The sequence below is a fragment of the Coffea arabica genome, chromosome 7e, assembly GCF_036785885.1.
Source record: "Coffea arabica cultivar ET-39 chromosome 7e, Coffea Arabica ET-39 HiFi, whole genome shotgun sequence".
NCBI classification, from domain to species: domain Eukaryota; kingdom Viridiplantae; phylum Streptophyta; class Magnoliopsida; order Gentianales; family Rubiaceae; genus Coffea; species Coffea arabica.
In genome coordinates, this window is record NC_092323.1 from 9,734,660 (window position 1) to 9,752,523 (window position 17,864).

General features: G+C 36.9%; 4 protein-coding genes across 6 annotated transcripts; 2 read left to right on the top strand and 2 right to left on the bottom strand.

Annotated features, from left to right (window-relative positions):
* Positions 1-7: 7 nt before the first annotated feature.
* On the top strand, positions 8-3,302 carry LOC140011013 (uncharacterized). Of its 2 annotated transcripts, XM_072058769.1 has the most exons (7): positions 14-199; positions 298-384; positions 502-552; positions 740-833; positions 939-1,023; positions 1,137-1,324; positions 2,950-3,302. In XM_072058769.1, exons 1-6 carry the CDS (start codon positions 98-100, stop codon positions 1,291-1,293), a joined length of 576 nt encoding a protein of 191 aa, XP_071914870.1. In that variant the 5' UTR covers positions 14-97; the 3' UTR covers positions 1,294-1,324; positions 2,950-3,302. The 2 variants fall into 2 exon arrangements, with proteins under 2 accessions (XP_071914871.1, XP_071914870.1); XM_072058770.1 differs by lacking the exon at positions 2,950-3,302 and having other exon boundaries at positions 8-199; positions 980-1,023; positions 1,137-1,297.
* LOC140011012 (peroxidase 64-like) lies at positions 1,780-3,426 on the bottom strand. Its single transcript, XM_072058768.1, has 4 exons — positions 3,223-3,426; positions 2,927-3,115; positions 2,428-2,590; positions 1,780-2,340 (listed from the first exon to the last, which is right to left on the bottom strand). Exons 1-4 carry the CDS (start codon positions 3,424-3,426, stop codon positions 1,946-1,948), a joined length of 951 nt encoding a protein of 316 aa, XP_071914869.1. The 3' UTR covers positions 1,780-1,945.
* A 304-nt stretch (positions 3,427-3,730) lies between these two features.
* LOC140011011 (pre-rRNA-processing protein ESF1-like) lies at positions 3,731-8,778 on the top strand. The gene is made up of 7 exons (XM_072058767.1): positions 3,731-5,558; positions 5,650-5,724; positions 6,012-6,247; positions 6,653-6,815; positions 6,981-7,109; positions 7,350-8,047; positions 8,294-8,778. The coding sequence occupies exons 1-7, from the start codon at positions 4,992-4,994 to the stop codon at positions 8,580-8,582; spliced, it is 2,157 nt and encodes a 718-aa protein (XP_071914868.1). The 5' UTR covers positions 3,731-4,991; the 3' UTR covers positions 8,583-8,778.
* Positions 8,779-9,231: 453 nt separating this feature from the next.
* On the bottom strand, positions 9,232-14,995 carry LOC140011148 (aspartyl protease family protein 1-like). 2 transcript variants are annotated; one of them, XM_072059610.1, is made up of 11 exons: positions 14,800-14,995; positions 14,131-14,367; positions 12,726-12,861; positions 11,910-12,148; positions 11,173-11,397; positions 10,887-11,022; positions 10,717-10,790; positions 10,519-10,618; positions 10,385-10,445; positions 9,795-9,866; positions 9,232-9,712 (listed from the first exon to the last, which is right to left on the bottom strand). In XM_072059610.1, exons 1-11 carry the CDS (start codon positions 14,895-14,897, stop codon positions 9,456-9,458), a joined length of 1,635 nt encoding a protein of 544 aa, XP_071915711.1. In that variant the 5' UTR covers positions 14,898-14,995; the 3' UTR covers positions 9,232-9,455. The 2 variants fall into 2 exon arrangements, with proteins under 2 accessions (XP_071915711.1, XP_071915712.1); XM_072059611.1 differs by lacking the exon at positions 14,800-14,995 and having other exon boundaries at positions 14,131-14,786.
* Positions 14,996-17,864: the final 2,869 nt, after the last annotated feature.

A 17,864-nucleotide genomic window follows, 5' to 3' on the forward strand; every position in this document is an offset into this window, starting at 1 on the left:
CCCTTTATCCAACTTCTCTTCTACTTCTGAATTAACTCCAAAAGAAAAAAAAAGTTGAAGATTTTTGTATTGTTTTTATATTTGCTCAATTTAGAGTATGAAAGAAGAGTACGGGTTATTCGTGTGGCCATGTAGTATTATTTTAGCTGAATACGTTTGGCAACAAAGATCCCGCTTTTCCGGGGCTAATGTAATCGAGGTAATTATCTAAACAAGAGTTCCAAGATTCTCCTATAAATCCTATTCAATCATGGGTTATGGTTCTTGATCTTAACTAGTGCTAGTTATATTTGACAGCTTGGTGCGGGGACTTCTTTGCCCGGTATAGTTGCTGCTAAAGTTGGCGCTGACGTCACACTCACAGATGATTCGAATAGACCTGAAGTATGCTGTTTTACACATTTATTTTTTAGAAGTTTGGCTTACAGTTTAGAGTCATTTCTGTGTCTTGTAGTTTTGTTACATCCCTAGTTGCTTCAGTTTTGTTCTTGACATGTGCAGGTGCTGGATAATATGAGGAGAGAATGTGAGCTGAATAATGTGACATGCAAAGTATGGAATGGTTCTTTATTTGATAATAGTAGATTTTAGCTTGCTAGCTTATATGATGCATCTTCAGTTCTTCGCAGATAAATGATGCATTGCATACTTAGTTTCTATATTCTAGACCATAATCTGAAGCAGCGTTTGACTAGAGCCCAATAAACTTATAATTGGTCATATTTATATGTATTGCAAGGTGCTGGGACTTACATGGGGTGTTTGGGATGAACCGATATTCACCCTGTGCCCAAATATTATCCTTGGAGCTGATGTCCTATATGAAACAAGTGGTAGGCTTGTCCCTATTTTTCTCTTCCCAATTTGGTGACTTTTTTGGTTTTGTTTCACATATCAATTAACTGGAAAGATATTTTTACCACGCATGCACTTTGAAGCATTTGATGATCTTTTTGCTGCTGTGGCATATCTGCTCCAGAATTCTCCCTCTTCAGTTTTTATAACAGCTTACCACAACAGAAGGTGATTATGGATTTTCAATTCCTGATCTTTTCTTGGCTCAGGGACATTTGGTACTGCACTTGGGTGTATCACAGGTTTATGTTAATTTTTTATTTCTCTTTTACTGTAAACAGTGGGCATCACCTGATTGAGTTCTTGATGGTTAAATGGGGATTGAAGTGCATGAAGCTTCTAGATGGGTTTTCATTCATGCCAGCTGACAAGGCATCTGGATTAAGTGGGAATATACAGTTGGTAGAGATAATTTTGGATAATGACAAACTAAGTTAGCAAATGGTCGTGATGCTTATTGAGAAAAATGGTAAGATGCAATATATTTTTTTTCTTTGTTCTTTTTCTCTCCCTCTCTCTTTTTTTTTTTGCCTTCTTGAATGACTGTTAAAATACATGGGGTGTTGGGGATGACATTAACATGTTACACTATCTGTTCCCCCTTGGGTTTTATTTATTGTATCACTTCTGGAATTAAAGCTTATTATCTTCTGTTCAGAAGTGTGCAAAAAGGTTAACTTCCTAAAACTGGATTAAGTCAATTTGTACTGAGATCTGATCAATCAATTTGGATGTCCATTTATGAGCTACCCGTGGGCAAATAATTATATGTCAAGACCTCCAATTCTGCTTTCAAGTAAAATCAGTGGTTAAATTTTCATGAAGGCTTTCCATTTATCTCTTTCCCCCCTAACATCAAGTTTTGTATTGAGCCCCAAAAATTCTGCATAACAGAGTATCCAAACAGGACTGCTATTTGCTGGATAGGAAATAGACTGCTTTAACATTTACATCTGTAAATATTATATGCATTGTTCTGTGGAGTATTGAATTTCGGGGTTCATATAATCTTAAAAATCAACAAGCTTGATAGCTCTGGTTTTCTTCCGATCACTTTAGATGATGGAAGTGCTTAGTTGAGAAAGATAGTTTAGTTTACCACCCTACAGTCCTTTCTAATTTCTTGACCACCTGTGATGCTGCTCATCTTGATCATGGAACTTGAAAAGGCCTCATAGAAAGTTTCTTTTGAGGTCGCAAACTTTGAAACCAAGTCTTTCGTCTTTGGAGAAGTGAGTAAAGCCTGATCTGAAGAGAAGAGGCTCTTCCCTTGTAGAATCAACTTGTAGTATGTGTTGTCAAAAGTAGTTGACGATGGATCCATTGAGGTGCCTCCATTTTTTGTGCCACTCTTGTTTGGACAAATGCTTTTCAAACTTGCTGCAAAGGATGGGTGTAGTGTAGGATCAATGTCATGGGTGGCGTTGAAATTGTGGATTCTGTTCTGGAATGATGAGCAATGGGAAAAACCTATTGTGTGGCCACCTGCAAAGTGTGGAAGGAATAATTTTTTTAGTTTGTGAAGGTGGAAAGAAATGATGTGCAAGACAGTTTGGAACTTGGTTCTATAACCTGAGAGAGCAACAAGGTCTTCCATGGACAGACCTCTCTGAGAGAAGCTTTGTTGGAGTTGTGATATATTGAAGAGTGGAGCTGGCATTTGTGTTGTTTCGCTAGCCTTAGATATCCTCCCATCTTTTCTTCCTTTGGGTACATCCCAATACGGCCCACCAGACTGTTGTATTAAACACAGTTTAACAACTATATTTTTGACTGAAATTGACCGTCAACTATGTTACATCAAATGTGTATTGGACGACATCAGTTCTGAATCCTAAACCACCATCCTGCTCTTTCTAAGGCCAATCAGCGCTTCAAAACTCTCTTATACTTTACCTTCATATGATTCTGGCCTCTATGTGGTGTTACATATTTTTGTTTCGCTTTCAGTGGGTCAAGATAGATTGATCACGTCTTATTAAAGGTGCAATATTTCATTGTAGTATCGGCAGAAGATGCATCTCTTGCAATATTTCGTATTTATTCTATACAATATTTATGGTTTACTTACCAGAACAACTGCATCTCTTGCAGCTGAAGCCAAGATATCAGCACAAGACACTACACCAGGGCAAAGAGCTTCCACTGCCTTCTTTGCATTGTCAATGACATAGAACGCATGCAAAGATTTATTAGGGGGTCCGTCCTTCTCAGCGCTGTTCTTCCCTTTGGAGTTCAACAGCACAGAAGCATCACAACCCTTCCGAACAAGCAAGTCATACAAATAAATATGAAAGTGTTAACTAGCGACAAAGAGTCGAGTTATGTGAGACAATTCAAGCCAAATGTTAACTAGGTCATACATACCCTGATAAAACAATCATGAAAATGCATCCTCAGTAGTGCTGCAGGCACCGTGTTGTCTTTCTTTGCAGCATCCTTTACAACCTCTGTTACAATGCTTTCGGCATTGGGGCATGTCTTTTCATAGTAATTCAAACTGAGCGCATGCCCTTGAGAGCAGACCAAACAGATGAAGAGGGAGATGGACAATGAAACTAGGCAAGCCATAGCACTATACAGATAAGGAGCTCTAGCAGGTATCTGACGCTTTTGTCACTTGTGTTGATATATATATAGGGAGGAAAAAAAAGACAGCATGATTTGGATGTTGAATGGTTGGCTACTACATTGAATTCGGTAGCATAATTGTTGGCGTTTGATGATTAAGAGTGTGCTCTAAGCATCCTCAGCGCAAGTTTTGGTCTCTAATTCTGTTTTGTCTGTCCACCTTTTAGCCCCTCACTAGCACCGGTAAAACTTTGTTTATTGGAAACTCGTTACATCAATGACTAGAAAGCAAAGCAATGGTTAAAATGAATAATAACTAGAAGCACACACTAGTTATTCTCTGGAAAAGTTCCTTCGGATTCTAGTACGCCAAGTCAAAAAGGAAAACAGGAAAAAATGATGGAACTTTTTACGTCTAGCCACTCTTGCTGGAGGTGCATTAGCAGGTTAGGGGTGGTTGGAATTGCTCCATCAATTTGTTACTTGATTCATCATGGATTATCATTACTCTCAAGTTTTAGCTTTTGTTGGTTATATGAATGGAATAACAGATATGAAGAGTTGGGGGTAGGGCTGCATGAGGTTCGCAGACTGGATTTGGGATGTGACGTGATGTGATGTACTTTGGATTCAACTAATTGGGGTTGAGATGTCAATTTACCAATTTATTAAGTACATGACAAGTTTAATTAAATTAGTCACATGCTTGTCTACTCATAAGTTTTTGATAATCATGTGAACGATTTTTCCATTACCTAAACAGCACCACCATCGTCGGATCAAGGGTTCTTGTTTAGTTACATCTTGAAGGTACATTTACTTTTATCAACTACATATACCTGTTGTGCATAGTGCATACTACTACTACTACGTTGTCGTGAGATTTTGGTCCCCAGACGTATTTGGTTTGAATTTGATTTTTATTTTTATTTTTTTGCATACGTGACTTGTAATTAAAAGGTATTAATATATACACTGTCAGTGTAAACAAAATTAAGTTACTTATCAAAGTATAAAATTCAAGACATTTCATGTAGATTGTTCGTGTTAGTTTTAATTAATTAAATTAATGGATCAAGAAAAATGTTGTTAGCTACTTTTTTCTTTTTAAGTTAAATTACATTGACGTAAAATCCGGGATTACATGACATTGACGAAATCATTTTATACCTCATTAAACAATTTAATATGCCAGGAGATTTCAAAATGAACACACAACACTTTGGGTGTTTTTGGGCCTTTGTTTAGGCTGCTACTACGAGTTAACAGTTTCTTTTCCCGGCAGTCATTTCTTTGGGCTCAGGAGCCCAACAATTAGGTTCCTATTTTCCGCAACCCGAAATATGGTTCCAAAGTCCAAACCGCATCCGCCCCAAGTCCGGAACCCGATCCAGATTCGCCGTTGCCTCTAGTTCTCCTGCTAGAATCCTGGGATGTAGGGTTTTGTTAGCTGGATGGAGCAGAGCTAAAAAGTAAAAACAAGACCGCCGATTGACATAGACCTCCGACGAATTCTGCTGGGTTTTGCTGAAATTTCTCCGGCGACGGAAAAAGAGCGCATTTCCATGGGGTCCAAAGGCAAGAACAAGAAGAATATGACTAAGCCTGACGGTGACGCCACCGCCAACCACCGTAATGATGGAAAAATCATCACCGATGCTCGTTTCGCATCCTTACACTCGGACCCTAGGTTTAGGGAGCCACCGAAGCATAAAGCCAAGGTTGCGATTGATTCTCGCTTTAACCGCATGTTTACTGACAAGGATTTCGCTACCTCAAAAGCTCGCACTGATAAGAGGGGCAAACAGAAGAAGAATGACTCCGCTGCTAACTCTTTGAGGCATTATTATCGCCTCGAAGAGGAGGAAGAAGGAGCGAAAGAGAGGAGTTTGGGAAAGGAATTGGTGAAGAATGAGGAGAGCGGAGAAAGTGAGAGTGAGGGTGTTGAAAGTGATGAAGAAAGTGAGAGTGTGAACGTGGAGAAAGGGAGCTTGAAGCTGGAAAATGAGTCCGAAACATCGGATTCTGAGGAGGAGGAAGAAGAAGAAGAGGAAGCTGAGAGTGATGACTCGATGAGTACTACTTCGGATTCAGATGAGGCGTACGAAGAGGAAGAAGATACTTTTGGGCTGGTAAAAATGAATAATGCAGGTTGAATTTATATAATTTGGGGAACTTTGTTCGAAAATTTTAAATGTTTAACCTTTTATTTGTGCGGAGCAGGAGGAGACTGTTCCGGAAATTGATAAGGAGACGCATAGGCTTGCGGTTGTCAACATGGATTGGAGTCAAGTCAAGGTTAGTAGTATTGAAGATTCTAAGGTTTGTATTAATATAGGGGAAGAGATTGTGTAAAGAATATCTTGATGGTTTGTTATCTTTTTCTTGATCGATACATGTCGTCTGGGAGACTGCATTTTCTATGACTTGAAGGTATTTTAATTGGTGTCTTAGACTCTATAGAACCCCAACAAAGAGAGGAAAATGAGCTCATGTTGTATCCTGCATGTAATTGGTGTTGTGTTTTTCGTGGACTTGAGCTTAGAATGTTGATTTTTGCACTGAAACTAGATTGTTTCCTGTAGGCAGTTGATTTGTATGTCTCGCTAAGTTCGTTTCTTCCTAGAGGTGGTCAAATTATGTCAGTGGCAGTCTACCCATCTGAGTTTGGGCTCAAACGAATGGAAGAGGAGGCGATTCATGGTCCTGTTGGGCTATTTGAAGATGACAAAAAGAATAATCAAAATGATGAGGATGAAGATGATGATGATGATGAAATTGACAATGAGAAATTGCGTACTTATGAATTAAGTAGGCTAAGGTGACATGTCTGCTCTCCTATATGTGCATATACATACCTTTTATTGTGTCTGTTTTTCCACCGCTTGAGTTTAATTTCAAAATCTGTTATCTTTACTTTGTAGTTGTGTAGCTTTGGTTTTCAGAATAAAAACCTATGGCATGTGTTGTTTCTTGTTATCTATTTTCCAAATTTCATCCTGATTCATTTGTAATAGCTTTGCTATGCTTCCTGAATGTTTATATGATAAAACAATCTCTTTCCTGCCTGGTGGTTAAAAGAGTGATTGCTCTCTCTCTCTCTCTCTCTCTGTGCGCGCGTGTCCACATGCATCTATCTGTATTCGTGTATGCCTTTATGCCTGTGGGTGTGTGCAAATTCACACATGGAGTATAAGTTTCTCTGGTGTTTCCACTTATATTTCAGGTACTACTATGCTGTGGTGGAATGCGATTCAATTGCTACTGCAGATTACCTCTATAGGACTTGTGATGGAGTAGAGTTTGAGAGATCATCCACTATGCTTGATTTGAGGTTTGTACCAGATAAAATGGAATTTAAGCATCAACCACGTGATGTTGCAAAGCATGTAAGTCTTTGTCCTTATTCTTAATGCATAGCTTATACTTGTTCTGCAGCGAAGTGCTCGGCCAATAAGATAGCTCTTCAAAGAGGTTTCTTGCCCCAGGTCAATTAAACACTGTTATTTAGTTTATTAGATTGAATAATTTGAGATTGCCTTTCCTTTCATTAGGCACCAGCAGACTATGAAGGATTGGACTTTCAAACTCGAGCACTTCAGCAAAGTAAGATTCATCTGACATGGGATGATGATGAGCCACAGCGTGCAAAAACCTTGAAGCGAAAATTTAACGATGATCAGGTACTTTGATTTTCATTTCAACTCAACGATGATCCGGTGTTTATTTTTGCTACTGGTTTGGGAAGCAACATGTGATTATATACTGTTTGTGCATCTTTGTGCTTCTTGCTGCAAAACATGCATAGTCAGAGCATGATCCAACGTCTTTAAAGTCATAGTGCTTTGATTAATGGAAGTATTATTTCTACATAACCGGGTAAGTTTTATACAACTGGCATTGATGCGGTTCTCCTCTTTCAGCTTGCTGAGTTAGAGTTCCAGGAGTTTTTGGCTTCTGATGAGAGTGATAGTGATGAGAGTGAGAACAATGATGGCATGCAAAATGGATCATTTGTAAAACAGAAGAAGCAGGATATGTACCGTGCTCTTCTCCAGTCAGGGGATGGCTCAGATGAAAATGATGAGAAGTACCAGGACATGGAGGTAACGTTCAATACTGGTTTAGAAGATTTAAGTAAACGGATTTTGGAAAAGAAAGACAGAAAATCAGAGAATGTTTGGGACGCTATCCTTAGAGAGAGACGTGAGAAAAAGAAGGCCAGGAAAAATAGATCGAAAGATTCATCAGAAGATGAGAGCATTGATACTGATAATGAACCTGCAGAAGAAACTGATGACTTTTTTCTTGAAGAATGTTCTGGAAAAGAAAGTAAGGTTTCTCAAGGTAGAAATGCGAGAAAAGAGCAGCAGAATGAAGATGCATCTCGAGAAGCTGAAGCAAGTAGAGCAGAACTTGAATTGTTACTTGCTGACGATAAGGGAGCAGATTCCGGCTTGAAAGGCTACAATCTGAAACGCAAGAAGATGAAAGGGAAAATGGGTAAAGAAATTCCCGATGAAGGGAAGCTGCCAACTATTGACTATGATGATCCTAGGTTTTCAACCCTGTTCACTTCACCGCTTTTTGCTCTGGATCCCACGGATCCTCAGTTCAAACGGTACTTCTTTTACTGCACATTTGGTCAACGTTTCCAGTTTTATGATGACTTGTGTACTTGACCCTCTTCATTTCTTCTTCACCAATATTGTCTGGATTTTAGAATATTTTCCTGATAATCAATCAATATTTTTCCAGTATAATCTATATAGCGATTTTGACATGTTATTTTCTGAAAGTTACTGCTTGCTCTGTGGCTTCATCTGATGAGGTGTCTCCTCTTTTTTTTTTTTTTTTTTTTTTACAGGAGCGCAGCTTATGCACGACAAATGGCAAATAGACAACAGAAGAGCGAGTCCGAGAACAACAGGGTAAAGGAGCCGTCAGAAACACTTGGACAAGTTTTGGTGTCTAGTAAGACACAGAACGATGACAATCGCGAGTTGCACCGTTGTCTGCCGCCTGCAAAGAAAGAGAAGCTGGAATTGTCCTCATTAGTTAGGTCAATTAAGATGAAATCAAAACAGATTCCCCTTCATGATAAAGTGCTAGGAAAAAACCGCCACCTGAAAATAAAAGCAAGCAAGAGCAAGTAGGTTAACCACTATTTCTATACGGATATTTAGGCAGTGTTGCGAGGATGGCGAAAGTTTAAAAAGTTCTGAGGGACAAAGCAAGTAGTATCCTCTATACATGGGTGTAGGAGTTGGGGTATTTTTCTGTTTTTGGTCAGATAAACGAAGGGCATTTCTGTATGGTTTTCCTCAATTTAAAAGTCTTGGTTAACTTGTACTCATTTGTTCATATTACGCGCTCAATTCATTTTTCTTTTCTTCTTTATGTTTTTTGTTTTTACTCCAACTGAATGTTGATGCTGCAGGATTTCATTAGTTTCGCTGTTGTTATCTTCATTCATATTTTTTTGTTGGGGGCTGTCAAAATCTTCAGTCACATTCCTTTCTCTTGAATTTTCTATCTGTATTCATGTTGATCGCTAACCAGGTTACAATCTCATCTGTCCTACTCGTTTTCTCCAGCCTGGATTTCAATCACGATCTGCACGATATCGTTTCATTTATGCTCTGACAAGTTAAAATCAACTTCAAATTGTCTAAAACTAACGCAATCAAAATGTAAAATAAGCTTTGCAAGGTCAGTTTAATGATTTCCTCAGGTCGAATAAAAAGAAAAAGAATTAAAAGGGAGTCATCAAGAGTACGCTACACTTCAAAGGGTTATCTGGAATTACCGACAATAGCCATATCAAGTATATATATATATGCCTTCGAAAAGTAATATGTATCCATCAATCAAACAATAATGTATATTCACAGCTAAAAGTACGACAGATCAATCTCAATATAGCCGAGACGGCTGCAAAACTAGCATATTGTAATGGTATTAAATCTATCCAGTGGAAATGCTACTGCTACAAAATACTGCTCAATTCCACACAAGCGGTTGCAGCCTCAGTAAGAAAGAATAATCAAATAATGGCTCAACAGGCAAAACAGAAAGACAAGGATTTTGCAAGATATGGAGTTCGAATCCGGTGCATTGCTCCCCGGGGGTGATTGTGTTGGAATTGCAGTTGCCACAGGAGAAGTACTTCCCTTTCCAGATGTGGCTTCTGGCACGAGAGTTGAGGGTGAAGGAGCTTGGGTACCGTTCCGTTGGTTAACGGGCAATGTGTTTGATCCATTCTTAGTTTGCACATCATCGTAGCCTGAGAACAATGCTTTCATTTAAGGGCAGAGAGTTGCAAACTTCTAATATGTTGCATGAGGCAAAAGAAAAAGTGAACTCACAGTTAGATGGCTTCCATCCCAGAGTCATGTTCTCGCGGTTGAAAACTACCCGATAACCAGTCATGAAATTTTCTGGCCAAAAATCAACAAATTGTTTTGTCAGAGCTAGAAATTAATATGTGAATGCATGACTCAAAACAAAATACATGGAAGTTCAACTGGAACCGAAAACAAGCGAGCAGGACTTTCTTTTTTCTTTTTTTTTCCTTTTTTAAAAAAAAAGGGGGAATAGGACTTTGATATAACTTTCCAACAAACTTTGAAGAATTCAATATCAAACTCTGTATCGTGTCACCATAGATAGTCTTATGATCAGATAAGTATTACAAGACGGACCAGTGAAAACGAAAAAGAATCTTACATCCTAATATGTTAACATGGAACTAGTACTGATATAAGCAATAAATTAACACACAAACTAGTGGTATAAGGGAATGGCATCACTCTACTGAAGAAAACAAGAGGAATATATAAAATAAACCAACTCACTTTTCCTTTTTGTTTACAATGGGAAGGGGAGACATTAGTGGCAGTCAGTTTCGTGTATTTATGTTCTGATTATATTAACAATGAAACTTAGTGGTACTTACGTCCGATGATGTTGACATCCCCACTTTTAACAACTGCCAAACAATATATATATCTATTATTCTGCACATCAGAAAATGGGTTATTACAATCAAGAGAAAATCCCAAGGTATCCAACTTTGTGAAATGTAATTACCGAAAGTTGAAATATTTCCGATGGATTAGTGATCGAAAATGGATCTCCCCCTTTCATCGTCAAATTCAGAGAGGGCATGTCAAAGCCTGTTTCATTGGGACTGCATGAAAAGAAAGAGTCAGTCTACAAGGTTCCCAGGGTAAAATGAACGACCACGAGGTGAAGTATTGTTAAATGATGTTGTGAGAATGAAATTACCTTAGATTATAGCAAAATTCAAAAGGAATTTGGGAATCAGATGGATAACGTGGCTGTTGGACCCGAGAATTGAACTGCCAAAAAACATAGAAGCAAGATAGTTTGTAATCCTTGAAAGCAGACCACATCATATTTATGTAAAATATCATGAAAACTTCCTAGTAACTTACATTCTCGGTTATAATTGAGTAAGCTGGGTCATTGACATATGTAAATGAGGTGCCAGAATCAAAAATAGCAGTGAAATCAACATCTGTGATATTCTCTCCCACAGCTATTTGCGTAATGCTTATGTTGTAAGCTGGGCTGATAGAAAATACAGGGGGGGAAAAGGTAATGAAGAGAAAAATAAAATTTAGTAGAATTTTGGAAGTCCTTTAATCTGAAGAAAAGTAATTGGTGGCTAAGTGAGTGAAATTGGTACTAGAATATACAAAGCGAACAGGAGCTGCTTACTGTAGTTGATGAAGATTGAATGGTGTTTCTCCTTGGTCTGTACTTCCTTTATCTCCAAAAACAATTCTTCCAACTCCATCATTCCCAAAACACATCGAAAAAGAATTTGCAGCTAGCCCTTTGCTTGCTAATGTGCTAGGAACTGATATAGTGTCCATACCTAGACCAAACAGACCATTGGGAGCAGCACCATCCAAAAATCCACCAGTTTGAACTATTCCACAGCTGAAATAGAAGAAGCATCATGAGTCAATGTCATGTGCAAGTAGAAAGGCCATGGACAAAATATTGCCCAATAATCAGCTGTGAGTGCAAACTACAAGGAGACATGATTAAGGACATAGATATATGAGATAACGAGCAGCAGCTAAGAAGGCAGATAAAAGTCCAGACAAACTCATTAGTTGAAACAATAATAAAAAATAAAAAAAAAGGCAATCTAGGAATCTAAAAATGCCTCGTATAGACCATAAATGTAGTCCCCAGAGCGAGGATAACAATAAAACTTCAGCTACTCAGAGCATCAGGAAAAAGAAGAAGAAAAAGAAAAAAGAAAACTTGAATTAATTCACCATTTGGATTAGAAATATAATATGTCTGCTGCATCAATGTGAAATCCTCCTTTAAGACAGCAACATAAGATTCATGAAAGTATTAGTCTCTTCAGAATTTTATTGATCAACGATGAGCTCCTCAAACAAAAACAGGTAATCATACTATGAATTAATAATACTCACCCCAATGTAATTGGCGCATCAACAACTTTCTGCTGACTATCATCCGTAGCCAAGTGCAAAACATCCTCAACTAACAACCCTGTAGATGAAGTGTTGCCGGAAAGGTAACTAACTTCATAAGCACAAGCCTTGCGTGAAGCTGAGCATGCTCTTCTTCGTGCATCACACATTGTACTGTTGCACGGAACAGTCATGCCAGTTGAGGATGTATCCAGACTGTACATGTTTAAATCAATTCGCTGCTTGAAAAGAAAGAGCGAAAAAAAAAATGAATAACAGAAAACTGGCTATGGAAGACAGGCTCAAAATTTAAAAAAAATAAATAAAAATAGTACAAATAAATTTGGCAATAGAAGTATTAATTAAATTTTTCAACTTTTTAGACAGCAAAATTGGCTGATGAAGTTTGAACCTGGTATTGCACAATGCTAGAATTTTGATTAACAAGATAATAGAAATTTATGGTGCCAATCAAGCTTGCGCAATGCACAGTTAAAATTAAGGTACTGGTAATTATTGCTTCCCAAAGGAAAAGTGTGACATCCACCAGAATCTTGGATGAAATGTCCAATCGAAAAAAACTTTATAGTTAGTCATATGGCATAAAAATTGGGGAAAAGAAAAACCCAACTGCCACTAAACATAGCGGAAAAAGAAGCCAAGCAGTCCACTTGTTGCTATTTTTCTTCCCCAGCAGCAAGTTCTTAATTACCAATACAGCAAGATGAAGATATCCATATTTGCAAATTAATCTAAGACATAGTTATCATTTCAAGTGATAAAATGTGAAATTAAAATCTAAATAAATTAACATACTTGTCCTGATCTTGTCACCAAGCCACGCACACAACTGGTACAATCACAAGGCAGCCAAAACAAGTCACTTCCAGTATCGAGTGCGACCAAGAACCACAATTCTGGTGTTCCAACGGAGACATTTGCATAGTACAAACTGCAAGTTCAGGAAAAAAAAAAAAAAAGAGAGAGAGAGCAAAGGAAAAATATTGGTCAATTGCACATTTATTTTTTCAAGGAAGATTAAATTACTCATGCTGTATAATCTTGGTTTAGTCCATTAAATATCTGTCACCCCATGAACGCTTATTAATGTTTTGCAAAGTAGGAAATTAAAGGTGAAAAATTATTAAAACTGGCCAGAAAAAGGAAAAGAGAAGAGAATTCATAATGTTAAGTTTAAAAAGCTCTTTCGCTCGTAAAACTGGAATCTTTTTATAGAGACAGAAACACCAAAGGAACAAAAGCAACACAGAAATCTAAATACCGAAAAAAAAAAGGATTTCCAACCAGCAAACAGATAAAGTGCTACAGTTTTTAAACTAGAGCTCGCTAGCCTTGTAAAAGAAATATGATAAAATAAAGGTGGTTCTGATTAATGAAAATTTTTTTTTAAAAAAAAAAGTACAACAGAATACGGGAAGAAAAGGAGGCTTTAATGATTTCCACAAATCCTTTGAGCACTATCTTCGTCAAATTGCCTTTCAAGAAGAGAGTTTGTTTAAAACCAGCATTCAAACCCATGCTATGTAAGGGTTTATATTTCAATTCAAAACAGTAATATATGTTCGAAACCAGCATTCAACCTCTTCCATTTCCTTTTCCCCAACTCCTCTATTCTTCTTCTACCAGAATAAAGCAAAATATTACAGTTTTTCATTTAAGATATATTATGCTATCAAAAAGCTTTCGCTTATGACAACTACATATACACATATGTATATACTATGTTGTGTTTGCGTTGGGATTTTCTTTTTTTAAATAGTAGTAATTAAGAATGGCATTTCCCACCTCTATCAGTCTCCGAGTCCTAATTTCTATAGTTTTATTAAAAACATAATTTAACATATTGTAAATGGTTCACTACTATATAAATAAATTTGGCGAGTAAAATATAAAAATGAAAATTCAATACAAAATTAAAAAAAAAAAACCAAATTTAGTTCTTTTTCAGATTAATTTTGAATTGGCATCCAAACTCAGAGCTAACATTTGAAGTAAAAGAAAAAATTTCCATAACTTGTAATTTGGTTTTACACTTTTAAAATATACTTACATTCGTACTTTCAAAATGAAATTGAAAAGATAAAATTTGAAGCAAAATAAAACCATAACCTGCAATTTGGTTTATCATTTTTAGAATATATTTTAAACATATAAATCCATAATTAGATAGAAGAAAAAGGGAAGGGAAATGAAACTTTACAATCCCAAGGAATTAAGGCGGAGGGTGTCATTGCCAGCGACGAAGGTGACAGGGGTGGTGGTGCCGGCGAGGTAGCGACCCCGGTTGTAGCGATCACGGTGGGCCATGGCGGCGTAGTAGTCGAAAGAATGTTTTTCCGGCAAGCCATCAAAGTCGAAAATACTCCTAACCGGGTTAGAGTATCTGTGATGGATATCAAACCCGAAGGTCCCAGAAGCAGAACCACTAGCTTCAGAGCTGTGTATGCCCGAGATTAGCATAATGAAACCCATAAAAACCAAAACTTTACCATCTACAAAAACCATGATTCTATCACTTCTACAGCTACTACTAGTAGAAGAAAACAAAAATCCCATTTGAAATACTCTATTTCGGAGAGAAGTGACAAAAAATAATCCTCCTCCGAAAAAAAAAAAATTGTTGTTGATCACGAAAAAGGAAAGCAGAGCAATAATTGGGTTAGCTGAATCAACAAGATAATTTATATGTGGTTGTCCATGCTAAAAAAGAAACAATATGGCATACGTGTTGGCTTGTTCGAATATGCAAATGTATTTTTATTTTTTTTTTTCCTCGTTACGTAGGAAAAGAAAGCGAGAGCAGGTGAGGTGGAGCTGGGCTTCTAGAGAGAGAGAGAGAGAGTTTGAAGGGGAAATAATAAAATCAAACCTGGGACTGGGAGGAGAAGTTGAATTTTGTTGGTTGAACGAATCCACTGTAGAGTAACTCGCTTTTTCTGATTTCGTTCCAACTAGGAGTAATATCATCCTATTTTTTATTTTTTATTTTTTGGAAAAAAGAAAAAGAAAAAAAAGGCGTCGGAGGTGCGAAGACGAAAGTCCACCCCAGCAGCGGAAGGTGGCCGGCTGCTGAGGCAATCAAGGATGGTGGGAAACGAAATCATTCATATGATTGACTCTTGGCTTTTTCATTTCATTTATTACTAGCACTATAGACTAGTAACAGTTGGCAAGGAAACGGGTGGAGGAGGAGCTAATAGGGTAGTAATTTTTTAGACTTTAGCGTTTTTGTTGATTTAATTGCCATTAAAGTTGGGAAATGGAAGACATTTGCCATTTTGCGGGGGACGGAGGAGGAGACGTGTCAAAGTGTCACTAGCCACCCACCATGAATAAACTACTTTTTTTTTCTTGGGCTGAAAATCATGAATAAACTTTACCACTCTACTTCTTTTTTTTTTATTTGAAATGTTTGTTTAAAATAATTCATAATATTTCTTGTGATAATAATGTATATGGAGTAAAAAAATAATTTAAAAATAAAAAATGATTGAAAATGCGTTTATAACATAATATAAAAAATAACTTTCGATTCAAACACAATCTAAGCGGATAGTGCTATTTAAACTCAAAAACTGAATTTTCTTTTAATTTTTTTAACAAGGGATGGATGAGATTAAAGAAATGAGGAGGGGGGAGGGGAATCGGAACCAAGGATCTCTAAATTAAACGATAGAGGCTTCAACTTTAGCCAAAAACTAATAATTTGTTACATAAAGAAGATATTTAAAATTTTCACCGTAAAATATAAGTTTGCTCAAGATCATGTTAATAATTAGTGTTGAATGTCTTGAAAACGTGGTTAGCTTTAACTTCAAGTGGTCGTAAAATAAAACCACGGCTAATCACAACCTTCTTCAATTTAAATAATTTATATCTCTACAATAATAAAATCCGTGTGTCAGTGTTAACTTTGTTTGTTTTCAAATTTATCCTCATCTCTCTGTAATCTATTAACTTTTATCTCTATTATCCATTAATCTTGAGTATTTCTATTATCAACTGACACACAAATCCTACCCAATCAAAAGTACTTCCCTTTAATTTTCTCATTCTCCCTTAGTAACGGAATTTTTACGTTCTCCCTTATCTATTAATCCTTATTTCTATTATCAACTGACACACAAATCCTACCCAATCAAAATTACCTCCCTTTAATTTTCACGCTCTGCCTTAGTAACAGGTTTTTCTACTCCCAATTGTACACATTTTTTTCTATAATAATTTTTTATTACATATTACATAAAATAGTTATATTCACTTGCACTATTTTTATATTTCTTTTAATTAAAAATATTTTTTTTATAAGTTACACACACGTCGAGTATGCATAGCTAGTGTTAACTAAAGCAGCTGCCGTGTAATTTGTTAACCTAACACCATAAAAAAAGTAGTATTTAAAAGACTTGGGTGCCTAATGAACACCACATTAATTATCAATAAATAGTAGAAAAGATTAATTATACTTTTCTATCTAGAATATATAAATGAGAGCGTTAATATTACTGACCTCTGGAGAGAAAATTAATTGCGTACAAAACGAATCAGCGAAGACAGTCAGATACGGGGATGCATCAGCATCATGCATGGCCTTGACTTGACTTCAGTTGTCGTGGCCTTCAAATTGAAAGTCTCATCCCATTTTGATTTTAGCCAATCAACAAGAACTCCTTTAATAATCGGGGCTGCAGCTTTTCCTTGTAAGTTCATTTTTCCCTCAGAGGAAAGTAAAGTTCATTGACATGCATAAATTGCACGGGACGGCAACGTCTCTTCTAGACGACGCAAAGCCTCAACTAAACATAAGAAGAATACGTATATGTCTAAATCATTCATCAATCTGGGTGCTCTACCAGTCTACCTAGATACGTGGCAAATCAGGAAGGAAACCAACTTTAAAAAAAAAAATCTCAGTTCACTAGCTACAAGACGTCATTTGGTACGTGTATTTTGTTCACACATGGCAACATATACAACTAATTTGGGGGTATAAATTTATGTTGATAGCGAGCGTGGTGTAAATTTATGGCGTCTAAAAATTATGGTAGCTATCCTAACATCCTAACCAATGATCGATGTACAATTTTTTTTTTTTTGTCAACATAGAGGGTGTCCGGGTCAATTCGTAAGGATCCGACTAATCCCTCTGCACCTGTGTACCCCGCTCCCAAGAGGATCCAGGCGACATGTGAAACCAGACTCGAACCTGTGCCATCACGAGGAATACCCCATGGGTTCACCGGCTGAGCTGACCCGAGGGGCATGTGCAATCAATTAATTAATTGTTATGATCATAATCTGGACTTCTTTCAGGAAGCGTTCGCTGGGGTTTGATTTGACAGATACATGCACCATTGGACACACTCGTTTGTGTTTTATTATTCCAAAGAATCTACCAGTAAGTCGTTTCTGGACTGAGTCAAAATCAAAATACTACTTTCTAGTTATCTAAAATTAGATTACTAGTACACATAAAATACAGTTGAACTTTTTTAGGTTGGTGAATTATGTAACGCTATCAACAAACTTTTGCAGGGATTCTTAAGGGTTAATTCCACTCTGTCCCTTCAAACTATATCTGAAATCTCACTTAAGTTCCTAAACTTCAAAATGGGACACTTAAATCCTTAAACTATAAAATTCGTCCCACCGTTGTTCAATTTTTGACGGAATGCACAAAGCGTAACAGAATGGTTCTCAATTCTGTTAGTTATTATTATAACTAAAGTTAACCAAATCTAGCAAGGATATAAATGTAATTTTAATAAGATCCAAAACAAAAAAAACCAAAAAGATAGGGACATAAAGAGTTGAAAAGTAGTATAGGAATGGTCCAAAGTCAAGCTTGGAAACTTTTTTTTTTCTTTTTTGAGAACGCGTAATGGCTTTTGAGGTTTGACACATGGAAATCTGCTAAAATTCTCTCAGTAAATA

Coding starts and splice junctions, on each gene's coding strand:
- LOC140011013 (XM_072058769.1), top strand. CDS start 98: ATGAAAGAAGAGTACGGGTTATTCGTGTGGCCATGTAGTATTATTTTA. Junction 200..297: donor CCGGGGCTAATGTAATCGAG/GTAATTATCTAA, acceptor TATATTTGACAG/CTTGGTGCGGGGACTTCTTT. Junction 1,024..1,136: donor ACAGCTTACCACAACAGAAG/GTGATTATGGAT, acceptor TACTGTAAACAG/TGGGCATCACCTGATTGAGT.
- LOC140011012 (XM_072058768.1), bottom strand. CDS start 3,426: ATGGCTTGCCTAGTTTCATTGTCCATCTCCCTCTTCATCTGTTTGGTC. Junction 3,116..3,222: donor TTCATGATTGTTTTATCAGG/GTATGTATGACC, acceptor CTTGTTCGGAAG/GGTTGTGATGCTTCTGTGCT. Junction 2,591..2,926: donor CAAGAGATGCAGTTGTTCTG/GTAAGTAAACCA, acceptor TTAATACAACAG/TCTGGTGGGCCGTATTGGGA.
- LOC140011011 (XM_072058767.1), top strand. CDS start 4,992: ATGGGGTCCAAAGGCAAGAACAAGAAGAATATGACTAAGCCTGACGGT. Junction 5,559..5,649: donor AAGAAGATACTTTTGGGCTG/GTAAAAATGAAT, acceptor TGTGCGGAGCAG/GAGGAGACTGTTCCGGAAAT. Junction 8,048..8,293: donor ACGGATCCTCAGTTCAAACG/GTACTTCTTTTA, acceptor TTTTTTTTACAG/GAGCGCAGCTTATGCACGAC.
- LOC140011148 (XM_072059611.1), bottom strand. CDS start 14,486: ATGGGATTTTTGTTTTCTTCTACTAGTAGTAGCTGTAGAAGTGATAGA. Junction 12,862..14,130: donor CGCCTTAATTCCTTGGGATT/GTAAAGTTTCAT, acceptor CTGAACTTGCAG/TTTGTACTATGCAAATGTCT. Junction 11,398..11,909: donor GATGCGCCAATTACATTGGG/GTGAGTATTATT, acceptor CTTCTATTTCAG/CTGTGGAATAGTTCAAACTG.